At 48.4% G+C, this 12,871-nt stretch overlaps 1 protein-coding gene across 3 annotated transcripts in view; it reads left to right on the top strand.

The window, feature by feature from the left end:
• The window catches only part of DEK (DEK proto-oncogene), a 344,099-nt gene that overhangs the window by 181,389 nt on the left and 149,839 nt on the right, over positions 1-12,871 (top strand). For all 3 annotated transcript variants that reach the window (XM_078687983.1, XM_078687984.1, XM_078687985.1), the window contains exon 6: positions 1,075-1,195. In XM_078687983.1, the coding sequence (XP_078544109.1) occupies positions 1,075-1,195 (121 nt within the window). The remainder of the gene's footprint in view (positions 1-1,074; positions 1,196-12,871) is intronic.

Raw genomic sequence — 12,871 nt, 5'->3', positions numbered from 1 at the left:
GAAGGAAGGAGGGGCAAGTAGGGGCAAGGGGGGAAGGAAGGAGGGGGAAGGGGGAAGGAAGGGGGGGGAAGGGGAAGGGGGGAAGGAAGGAGGGGGAAGGAAGGGGAAGGAAGGAAGGGGAAGAAAGGAAGGGGAAGGAAGGGGAAGAAGGAAGGGGAAGGAAGGAAGGGGAAGGAAGGGGAAGAAGGAAGGGGAAGAAGGAAGGGGAAGAAGGAAGGGGAAGGAAGGAAGGAGGGGGAAGGAAGGAAGGAGGGGGAAGGAAGGAAGGAGGAGGGGGAAGGAAGGGAGGAAGGAAGGAAGGGCAAGGGGGGGAAGGAAGGAGGGGCAAGGGAGGAAGGAGGGGGAAGGAAGGAGGGGCAAGGGGGCAAGGAAGGAGGGGCAAGGGGGGAGGAAGGAGGGGCAAGGGGGGAAGGAAGGAGGGGGGAGGGTGAAGGAGGGGGAAGGGGGGAGGGTGAAGGAGGGGGAAGGGTGGGGGAGGGGGGAGGGGTGAGGGGGGAGGGTGAAGGAGGGGGTGGGGGAGGGGGAAGGAGGAAGGAGGGGGGAGGGGAAAGGAAGGAGGGGGAAGGAAGGAGGGAGGGAGACACAGGGATGGGGAAGGAGGGAGGGAGACACAGGGAGGGGGAAGGAGGGAGGGAGACACAGGGAGGGGGAAGGAGGGAGGGAGACACAGGGAGGGGGGAGGAGGGAGGGAGACACAGGGAGGGGGGAGGAAGGAGGGAGGAAGGAGGGAGGCAGAGGGAGGGGGGAAGGAGGGAGACAGAGGGAGGGGGGAAGGAGGGAGACAGAGGGAGGGGGGAAGGAGGGAGACAGGAGGGAGGGCGATGTGTGTATGACGGGTATGTTGGCTCAATGAACTAAGGCGTCCTCTGCAGGGGCCTGTGTTCAACCTCACGGTCACCGTTTTTTCCCCCCCTCTAGCCGCTCCCCCTCCCTCACTGACCCGCCTCCACCAGTGCAGCCCTCGGCCACAAACCACACTGTAAATTCGGCCCCGAGAGAGTTTGTGAGTACCCATGCCTTACACTATAATTTCAGTTGCAGGTTTATAATTCAAGGTGTTCTCTTTCTGTGCAGATACACAAAAGCAATGTTGAAGATTGTTTGTGAAGTTCTAGATTTGGAGAGATCTGGACCGAATCCTGAACTCATTATGAGAATTATGAACTTCTTAATGGAGCCAAAGCCTTCTGGAAAGGTGAGTTATAGGAAAGGTTTCACATTGCTGATGACTTTAAAGGCAGTGATTTTTATTTTATTTTTTATTTATTTTTATTCATGTATGGCACGTTTATACTGCTAAGACTACCTCATCTGAAGTCTGTTAGATGCAATGAGACGTATAGAGTAGGTCGGTTATTGCATACATTTTTGCATGCAGACCCTTTCTAGTGCATTTTGTCCCCTGCAATACATACATAGATTTTATATATATCTATCTATAATCTGGCACCAGTGCAAGAAGTTGTCCGTATCTATTTTTGTGCGTACAATGTACAAACAATCATAATTTGATATATATTTTTTTATTACATATGATTTTATTACATATGAACTCGCAGGTGTCGCATTGCCGCTGAACAGAAGCACTTACATTTCATTAAGTTACAATATCCTTCACTTTGATTTGATTGATTTGAAAATAATTTATATCGCGCAACTAAAACCCTAAGGTATCAAGGCGCCTAACAAAATGAATCAAAAAATGGCAGATCAAACTACAAGTATGCGTGCGCAAAAAGACGGGTCTTCAGGGCCTTTCTAAATAACTGCAGGGTGGGGTGAGACCTCAATTCCACAGGGAGAACATTCCACCACTTGGGTGCCAAGTTGGAAAAGGCTTTACCACCCCATCTAGCTCTTCGGATACGCGGGACTGTTAGGAGAGCCTTGTTTGAGGAACGTAAGTTCCTGGAAGGACTGTAACAGGACAAGATCGATCCAATTCCTATAAGGCTGTTTTTTGCTAAAGCTTTATAGATCAGGCACAAGGTTTTAAACCGGATACGATCCTCCATGGGGAGCCAATGAAGCAGTTTTCTGGCCAAAGTGGCCGAGGTGCCCCGAGGTAGGTCCAAAGCAAACCTAGCCGCTGCGTTCTGGACTACCTGCAAGCGCTGCAGAAGGCTTTTATTCAGTCCCGCATACAGCGCATTGCAGTAGTCCAGGCGAGAGCCCACTAGAGCAACTGCCAGTTGTTTCCTAGCTTGCTGCGAAAGATAGTGCCTGATCCTCCTCAGTATGCGAAGGATGCCCCAACAGGTAGATGGTCCTTGTAGGAAGGTAGATCCCTGACTATGGTTGCCCCCAACTTTTTGCCTGGTGTTTTGCTGGTTTTCTGACTTAGTTGACCTGGGGCCCTGCTATTCAGGACCCCAGGCTTACTGCTCTCTGTAAAATGTATTCCATGTACCTTAGGTACATATCTAATTGGATACTGAGTCACCTTATCAGTCCCTGTACAGAGTACCTTAGGTGCCCAGGGCATAGGTGTACCCAGGGCCTACCAGGGGCTGCAGCATGTATTATGCCACCCCTGGCTGGCCATCCAAATCTGACACAACTGGCTGCACGACAGCTGGGGCAAGGTGGTGTAATCACCCTTTGCTTTAGATATAGTATTCCTATATCTAACCCTAAAATGGACACATATATTCCTATCAGTCACTCCTATGGCAGGCCTTAACAATCCTGAAGGCAGAGTGCTTGGAATAATGTGAAATGGTGCTCTGGCATGAGCTGAGCCCGTTTGCAGCTTGCGGAACCAAGTCCTAATAGCTGTTCCATGATAACGCTATACCATATACTCTTTAAGTGCATTATAATCCTCGCGGTTATATGCCAACTCTGGTATCGCTTTATCAAAACATGTCGAGTAAGGTGTCATACGAATTGGAATACTAACCCCTCGCCAATTCTGGCGACGGGGTTAGCATTCCACCCTTCTAGAGGGAGACGACATGTATGTAACCTGTAACCCCGGTTAAAGTCAGACAGAGCCTTAGCTCCACAAAATGGATGCTGCCACCGAGACACAAGTCTGCCCTCCTGCTGCTGGGAGTCCTCCCAGCACAGGAGGCAAGGACAAAGGGTTTCCTGCCAGGGGCGGTGCCAGCACCGTCCCAGACAGGATTTTGTGTATTCTAGGTAGGCAGGGCTTTAGAGGAAGGTGACTGCAAGTGGCACCCCGGTGCTCACTATGCATAGGCCGGCTTGAACCAGTTCCAGGGGCACTCCAGCCCCTGATCTGGGGAAAGCCCGCCAAAGGAGAGGGGTGTAACCACCCCCCTCCTAGTCCCACCCATAGGGCAGGACTTAGTCGCGTGCCAGCCCCTTTTTGCAGGATAAAGGTAGGAACTGGCCCCCTTCCAAATCAGATCATCTTTGAATCCTGAAACTACTTTCCACGAAAGGAACTCAAGACTTCTTCCCAAGATTCTCCCTTGTGACTAAGGAGTAGTCACCCTGCAGCAGCAGGCACCAACCAAGCATCGCGGTTTGTTGCCAGTCCCTCCTCCGGATCAAGACTGCTCCAGCACGACGAGAACCGGCTTCCCTGGCACCTCTGACCTCAACCTACATCATCAGCCCAGCTCTGATCCGTGGGTGCGACGAGACCTCGAGGGACCGGCCATCTTCAGAACTGCACGACGCTTGTCCAGCACGACCACCGAGTGACCCTCGACTGAGTGCTTTGGGGTAAGAGAAGCCCCGACCCTGAGCAGCTCCAGCACCGAAGTTCAGCCCCCCTGCATCCACGAGAACTGCGTGGGGCCCTTCTGCTCTTTGCTGCTCACCGCGTTGTCCAGGTTGCTTGCCCGTTGGCTAGTGGCCCTCTCACGACGCTCCACGACGACAACCACTGCTGGTCTGGTTGCTCCAGACTAGCCCTTGCTCCCCTCCAAAAGAGGAGCACCCTGGACCCTCCTGGTCCACTCAAGACGCCATTTTAGGTCCACCGCGTGGGCCTTGCATTTGCCAAGACTTGTTGCCCAATCCTGGGTCCAGCGACGTCGACAGCAAGTACCTTCGTGGGACAGCTCGCACCTCCATCCTGGTCGCCGACAACGCCTCCTGGTCCGAGAGACTGCAGAGCCCAGCAGCGCCCACTCACCTGGCTGAGGTGACTTCGTCCGGTGCCATCCTGGCGCCCACTCAAATCACTGGCTAGTGATTCAGAACTTGGTCTCCTCTGCTTACAGGTTTCTTCTTCCCTGATCCAGGCTTGGATCACCACGAATTCCTTCACTGGCCGCCTGCCAGCAACTTCTTTCTTCAGGCTCCTGGATCTTCAACGAGGGTTTCCGACGCAACTTGAACCCTATGCAGCCGCAGCCCCTGGGCTAGGTAAACCAAGTACTCCGGTGCTTCAGCATAGTCCAACACTCTAAGTGTTCGGATCCACTCTTGTTTTCGACCCACCTAGTCGGGTTCGCCCGAGAACAGTAACTTTGTCTTTGCTAGCCTCCATAGACTTTTTCCCGCCTTACGCGTGAGAGTTCCCACTCTGCACACGACGTCCACAGGCCTCCTGCTACTAATCTAAGGGTTTAGTATTGTAGGCCTAGCGTTTCTAAAGTCTATGAGCATAGTTACTTACCTGCTAGTAAATCGCATTCCACTTTTGTAATATATGGTTTTCCGTGCCCCTAGGGCATTTGTGTAAATTGTGCGACTTAAAGTATTTTCTTAAGAGTTTTGTTATGTGCTTAGCTCCCTGACTCATAAAGAGTTCAGGGTGGTCTTGTTATAAATAAATATCTGTTTATTTTCATAACAACTTGTGTGGTGTCCTTTCACTTGGTGTTCAAGGGGTAATGTGATGGTAAAACAGCTGGCTTAACACGCCCTCTAGAGTCTTAGCCTTAGACTGCTCGTATCCATGCTACTAGGATAGCTGGTCTATAAGGTTGACTTACAACCAATCATCAATAAGGGTCGTTTGGACTGATACATAGTGATCACTAGAATAGTGAGCACTGCATATCAGGCCAACTTCTCACAGTCCTGTTTACCTGTTGACACATACTGAGGGTAGGATCGATCACTACCCCGAGATTTTTGGCAGATGCAGCAGGGACAGGACATGCTCCCAGTGAGTCTGGCCACCAATCGGCTGACCATACCTCCTCCTTACCTCCGAACACTATCACCTCGGTCTTCTCCCCATTCAGTTTCAGCGAATTGTGAATCATCCACTGTCCGACAGCCTCCATACAAGATCTAAAATTGGAGGCAGTCGGAGTAACTGACTGGGAGAGAGAGACGAGGATCTGGGTGTCATCCGCATAGGAAACTACCTCCATCCCAAAAGATCTAATTAGTCTGGCAAGGGGAGTCACATAGATGTTAAAAAGGGTCGGGCTTAACGCCGACCCCTGAGGGACCCCACATTGCACAGACAGGGATGGAGATAGAAATTTACCCAGCTTCACTCTTTGCTCTCGTTGATCGAGGAAAGAGGTAAGTAGAGCTAGTGCCTCCCCCTGAACCCCAATCTCCCTCAGGCGAGATGTTAGAACTGAGGGAGAAAGGGTATCGAAGGCGGCTGTAAGGTCTAAGAGGATCAGGAGAGGGAGGTCTGTCCCCCATCCACACACATACGGATATTATCCAGTACTATGGCGAGGGCAGACTCGGTGCTATGTTCCCTCCTGAATCCATGCTGGGAGGGATCCAAACAGCCAGAATTTTCCACGAAGGCAGCAAGATGTTTATTCAGATGGATTTCTAACATCTTCGCAGGGGCTGGGAGCAGTGAGATGGGACGGAAATTCTTTAGTACCCCAGGGTCGAGAGAGGGTTTCTTGAGTAAAGGTTTTACTACTGCATTTTTCCACTGCTGAGGAAAAATACCCTCCCTCATGGCCCTGTTCATGATGTCTACAAGGGGGGTAAAAGAGAGTTTCTACACTGCTTTAAGATCTTAAGCGGGCAAACATCTAGAGGAGAGCCAGATTTAATTTTATTAAGAAGTGTCTCTGCATCCTGTAAGGAGAGAGAAGGGAAGGATTCCAGGCACCATGCCTGAGGTTTCTCCGAAAGGGCAGGGCCAGGCCAGCAGGGACAGCGGGCTTGGTGGTAACAGGTCTCAGCAACTAAAGCGGTATAAATGTCCAGGATCTTAGTCTGGAAGAAAGAAGCTATGTTACAGAGCTCCTGTGACGCAATCACCGGGTCAGGGGTCTGAAGGGTAATAAGGGAATCCGCTATCCTAAAGAGCTCTTTAGGAGAGGAAAGTGAGGAAGTTAGGGCAGTAAAGTATTCTTGTTTTACCCTGATAACTTCCAATGTATACTTTCTTATCAAGATCTTATGGGTTTCCTTATCCCTTAGATCCCAGCTGGTATGCCATAAACGCTCCTGTCTCCTAGCTTCCTGTCGGAGTAGTCTTAAATGCTCTGTAAACCACGGGGCTGAAGGTCTTTTCCTAGCACTTTCTGTCCTAGGAACAGCTGGGTGCCTTAGGTGATGGTTTAACCGCATGCGCGCTAGCGGTTTTCCCGCTGTGCGCTGCGTTTTTGAATTTACCGCGTTACATGACTAGCTCAGCTCGTCATCAGCGTAGGGCACGTTACGCTCATGACTAGCTCAGCTCGTCATCCGTCCCGAAGTGGTTAAAAAAAAGGGCTGAATCTTGTACATATAAAATAAAGGAGTACAATGGATAGTCATTTTCTGAAAATATAGGTAGTATGCATTTAGCTTTCTTTAGAACATTTACGAATTGCCTGTATGCTGAAGCTAATTGGTGCATTCATTCCACTTCTTGCTTAAGATTACTCCTCGTCCCATTGCTTTGTATATAAGAAATGTTGTCAATTGTAGTATACCATAGCGAAGTCAAAGGTAACTGCTACCTTTTATCGTTTACAATAACGTCACCAAATCTAAATTATATTCACTACATTTTCTAAAATTAGGTCCTTGCCATGCAAACAGTCCACTTAAACTGTTGTATTCTCTATGACTGAGTCTGATGTAGCTTCAGTGACCAGGAGACACTTAACAGGATTTTTTTTATTGTTTTGCACATGTCTAAAGTGATTTCAAGAATGACATTTGAGAGGTATCAAGCTTTTTCTCAAGTCACTTCACTGTACTGTGGTAATTGGGGACCACAGAGGGATGTGATTAGGGAGGATCGCGGTAGAGTGCACTTTGTGCTAGCAACTTAAAGTAACAAAAATTGCTCAGCAATTGTTTGGCATATAATTTTCTTAGAATTCAGTCTACCCAGCAAACCAAATGAATTCCCATAACTGGAAAACAATATAACTGAAAAGCCAAACACTATCCTTTAGGAAGAATTGAACTCCATGCTTCGATCCAAACCAAACGAGAAAATACCTCACAGTTTTTGATTATCCAGTATACCCTCACCAGTCCTCCAAGCTGATCTTGACATCTCCCTCTACAACAATGAGAACATCCTTAAACAAGCATCTGACCGAAACCTAGAACCGTTAGACATCCTCTTTATGAGAATTAAGAATTAATTGGCTAACCATGTACTGTCTATGCTACCAAATCAAGGTCTATCCTCCGCATTGAAAGCTCACCCCTTAGCTTCCAGCTCTACCACCTCCCCCCACCACCTCCTTCTCAATTGCTCGAAATTTGCTTGACCATTCTCTTTGAACAAACGTTTTAACCTTTGTGAACAAATCAATACCTTATATCACAACTAAAGACTGCCCGAATCCAACTTTTTGAACCTGCCGTCTCCTGCTACGCACATAACGTTGAAACAAAATACTCGATTCCCCCCCCCCTTTGCATTCAACAAGTTGGGGAACTTCAGATCCACTAATCACCATTCATCTAAATCACCTTCGTCCTAATCTCCCTATACCATGCTCCCCAACCCACAGACTAACTGACCTACATCACAAGAGGCCTATCGAAGGAAATAACCTGACACCTCTGCCTACCACTCATCCACTCTCCACCACACCATCCACTAGCCCTCAACTGCCCATCCCCTCCCCTCCTTTACTATTTTCCTCCTCACCTATGAGGAATCCACACTACCTACCTCCTTTCACACCTCTGAGGGATCTCATTTACTATCTACCCCTAGACCACCTACCCATACTTTTAACCCTCACACCATTGAGGATAATCTGGCAGACATCAAAACTGATCTTCAATTAGTTAAACAGGGCCTTCAGAACATGTTACACTTCTCTTTGAAGATAGAGAAGTTTTGAGATCTCGTTATGATCGCTGAGACTAATCAACCCAGCCTTCCCACAAGAATCAAAAACTACTGGAGAATAATCTCGTCAATAGAAAACTCATTGAATCTGAACTGGAATTCACAGCAATATCCTAATCCTACACTAGGCCACTGGTTACAGAACATTTGACGGATGCTGATGTTCACTACTTTTTACTATCTAATAATGCATCTGGTAGGGACTGATCACCCTCCACATTCAATATCCAAATCATTCTCACCAACCCGTTTAGAGAATCCAAAGTCCATCTCCGAAATGAGCAAGGTCACCTTATTAACTGCCCTTACATCCCACCTTGAAACCATGGTAACCAAATCTAACATTAAATTGATGCTTATTAACGGTAGATCAGCGGTAAGGCATGCGGCTGATATTGCAGACCTCATACTTGTGCAAGAACTCAACATCCTTCTATTGTGGAACTTGGTTCTATGACTGCTACACACCAATTTTGGACATTTTAGGGCTGCCCCCGAATATGATATTAGACTGGATAAACCGGTTGAAATTGGTTGCGGCATTTGTAGGAAGCTGGCTCTGTATATACTGTACCAAAGTAAGGTATAGTGTGCACAGTCCAGTGGCTCCCCAAAGGTAGGCTGAGGTAAAAGTAGATACCTTACTGTATTTGTGGTAGTGTGGGCGTGCTGTAAGACTTTATCAGAGGATAGTGTTAGACATTTATTGTACTCCGGCAACTGACTAACTTCCATACCATATATTCCTTCGGGATTTCAACTTAACTGGAACGACGAAAAAGATCTATTATCCAGTATTATGGGTATCTTTCATAGATTCACATGCCTGAATCATTCCCCGTCGGGGTGGGAGTCCCTGGTACATAAAGTAATGTCATATAGACCTATATACTTGGTAATGGGCCAGAGGCCTCTCATTCGTAACATATCCTTTTGTAAAAAGGACTAAACTTTGACCAAGAGCCAATCCGCTATCACCACCCTCTAGAACCTTCCTGGAAGGAGCTCTGGACCCTCAGATTTTCTATCGCACGTCGGGCTAAGGGAGTCTCCACTGAGCTCTGCTCAGTTTTCCTTACTTCTCTGGATTTTCCAGTTCTTTTCTCAGTTTCTTCAGTTGTGTGGGGTTTTCAGTTTACCATGGCTGATACTCCTAAAAAGGACTTTTTAGACCTTTTGCCTCTTGTAACAAGAAGAGGCTTCATGTAGATGACCAGCATAAGGATTGCCTTTATTGTCTCTACCCAGACCACTCTTCTAAGGATTGTAAGATCTGTCGGACCTTTTCAACAAAGACCCTCAAGGACAGAGAGGGGCGCCTGTTGATATGACTACAGAGACTGAAGGAAAAGGACCAGTCAGTCTCTTCAGGTGAGAGTGAGTGTTCCTTCAGGAGTCCTCATTCCTCTCCTAAAAGACCTAGAGTGACATACCCAGGACAGTCTTCAGAGCCACCTCAAAAGAAGACGCTCAAGTCTTCAGAGGTTCATTCTAAGGTCTTGCCTGTGAAGGTTTCTCCTCAGGGCTCTGTTTCCACCTTTAAGAAACCCTTCACGACCTCTTCAGCGCTGCCTGTTACAGCGTAGACAGCGACCATCTCCACTTCTGTGGCGTCCTCTTCATTATCCACGTCGACGTCTACAACATCATCGTCGACGGGTAGGTCCGTTTCATCTATTATAAAGATAGACATCGTCGTCGACACAGTCTGCATCGTCAACTAAGTCTGCATCGTCGTCGACGAAGGCTCCATCGCTGTCGATGAAGAAATAATCGTCTACGCCATCGTCGTCAACAATACCTTCTGGATCACTCTTCAACGTCCCACCCCCCTCCCCCCAATCCACACCGCCCCCCCCCCCCCCGTCGACGACCGTCCCGGCGATGGGCTCGACGACAACACAGGAACCTACCTTGAAAAGTGCATATGTTCACTTAAAAATTACTAAACGCACTCTGACACCGGATCTAACTTCTCCTTGCAGAGTCCAGGCTTTACCACCTGCGCATCTTCTGGATAACTAAGACTGATGAGGATTCTATTTTCCAGACCGCTACAAGCCCATCTGAACTGCACGTAAAATATCATGAGTTCATATTATGAAAAACAAGATCAGGATGAACGAGTGGATTACCAGGAGGAATTCCAACCTCCTCCTCAACCTATGGTGTCTTCCTGCGTCCATAGTCCCGGATCTGCAGTTCTTGATTGCGGACTACAAACAGGTTTCCCGCTACTCCTCCACCACCTTCAGTGGTTGCGCCTCCGCCTAGACCTCGGCCTCCACCTCCACCTCTAGTGCTTCACCCAGATCCTGCTCCTGCACAGCATCCTCCATCCTCAGATGATGAAGAAGAGCAACAGCAGGAGGAAGGAGAACTCCAGGATTCACATGACGAGTGGGACGATAACGTAATACCGTATCCAGCATCTCCTGTGCCAACGCAAGCCGATTCGCCCCTGGAGGACATTGGGGGATTTCATAATATCCTAGAAAGGGCGGCTTTGCGTTTCAAAATTCAAATAAGTACCCAACAACAAGACTGCTTCCTTTATGATTTCAAGGAACTGTTCAAAAAGACTGTTGTCCATACCTATCATAGAGTACATTTGGACCCATACCTATCATAGAGTACATTTGGACCCAAGGGGTTAAAATCATGCAAACCCCTTCCTTGCCCCCGGTTCTGCCCAGGCTGGACAAGAAATATAAGGCTCCGGACACTGCTACAGCTTGCTTTACTGGCCATCCCTAGCCAGACTCTGTCATTACTCAAGCAGCTCACATCAAAAAATCCTTCGGCTGCTTTAACTGCGCCACCGGATAAGGAGGGACGAAAACTGGACAATATTGGGAAGCTGTTTTCTTCAATGTCTGCGTTGACAGTGCAGGCTGCTAACTCGTTGGCACGTTACAATCGTCAAATGTGGGCTGATCTCGCCCCATATTTGGGATCATTGTCGGAGGAAGAGAAAGAGGCAAAAAAGATTCTCTTAGAAGGCGAACGCTCCGCCTCAGAGATGATTGACTGTGCGATGGATGTCGCATCAACTGGTTTCCGTCAGCTAGCTGGAGCTGCGGTGCTGAGAAGTCAAGGCTGGCTCAAAGCAACTACCTTCCGGCCGGAAGTGCAAGCTAAGGTACTTGACATGCCTTATGATCAACTTTTATTTGGCGCACATATAGATGAGGCGCTTCAAGGTATTAAAGATACCGATACAGCGAAGGCACTGGGTACCCTCCAGTTAACAAAACCTCCCTTTCGGGGCTCCAGAGGGAGAGGCCAATCTTCAAGAGGAGATTTTCAAGGTTACCAGTCCTCGTACACCTCAAACCAGCAGTACAAACCCCAGTATCAGCAGAGACAACAGTCGTCCTACACGAGGTCTTCCTTTCGTGGCATAGGAGGAAAAACTAACACAGCCAGAAGACAATGACTACTCCCTATCACAGGTCTCCACTTCTTCTCTACCGTACAAGATTGGAGGAAGAATCTCGTCTTTCCTACAAAATTGGAAACGGATTACTACGGATCGATGGGTCCTTCAACTAGTTCAATTCGGACACTCTCTGGAGTTCATAGAAACCCCGCCTCAAACTCCTCGCCCAATGCTCCACAAGAATTTACATCGACTGCATTTGGAGCTATCACTTATGCTCCGAAAAAGTGCTATAGAAAGAGTCCCTCGCGATCAGAAGGGCAAGGGGTTCTACTCCCGATTCTTCTTAATTCGGGAGAAAAAGTGGAGACCTATATTGGAGAAACCTAAACAAGTATCTCAAGAAACAGTCATTCCGTATGGTGTCCATTCAGGAGGTCCTTCAACTCCTCAATGCGAACGACTCCATGGTGTCTCTAGACCTTCAAGACGCTTATTTTCACGTGCCGATCCACAGAAATCACAAGCAGTACCTCAGGTTCGCTGTGGCAGGTGAGCACTACCAGTTTTGGGTGTTGCCCTTCGGCCTGAAATCAGCACCACTAATTTTTACAAAATCTTGTGTCTAGTAGCAGCGTACCTCCGGCAACATCACCAATTCTTCCCATACTTGGACGTCTGGCTAATCAAGGCTCCTTCTTTGACAGGCGTGACTAAGTCCTCCAACGCCTGTCTTCAACTTTTCAACGACTTGGGCCTTACTCTCAATTGAGACACATCCGTCCTTCAGCCTTCCCAGCGTCTCACTTTCCTAGGCACTGTCCTAGATACGGCTCAGAAAAAAGCCTTCCCTTCACAGGAGCGTCAATCCAAACTGGCATCTTTGGCGACATGTGTACGATCCAGAAGAACACTCACGGTCCGCCTTTACAAGTCCCTGTTAGGGATGATGTCTTCTTGCATCCTGTTCCACACTGCCGTCTTCATATGCGTCCTCTTCAGGAAGCGCTATCCAGGCAATGGATCTAGTGTACAGGATCATTCGAAGATGTAATCCGAGTGACTCCTTCCATGGTAAAAGCTCTACAGTGTTGGATTCATCCACAGAACCTTACACGAGGTATGCAGTTCCTGCTTCCAGCCTTGCCACATATAACAGATGCGTCCCTGGAAGGTTGGGGGGGCGTTCCTCCAAGAACTCAGAATCAACGGACCATGGTCCCCTGCCGAAAAACAGCTCCACATAAACCTTCTCGAGTTAAGAGTGGTTT

This window comes from Lissotriton helveticus, chromosome 4_1 (assembly GCF_964261635.1).
Source record: "Lissotriton helveticus chromosome 4_1, aLisHel1.1, whole genome shotgun sequence".
Lineage (NCBI taxonomy): Eukaryota > Metazoa > Chordata > Amphibia > Caudata > Salamandridae > Lissotriton > Lissotriton helveticus.
The sequence above is the reverse complement of the archived record's forward strand: the minus strand, read 5'-3'. Positions and strand labels throughout refer to the sequence as shown.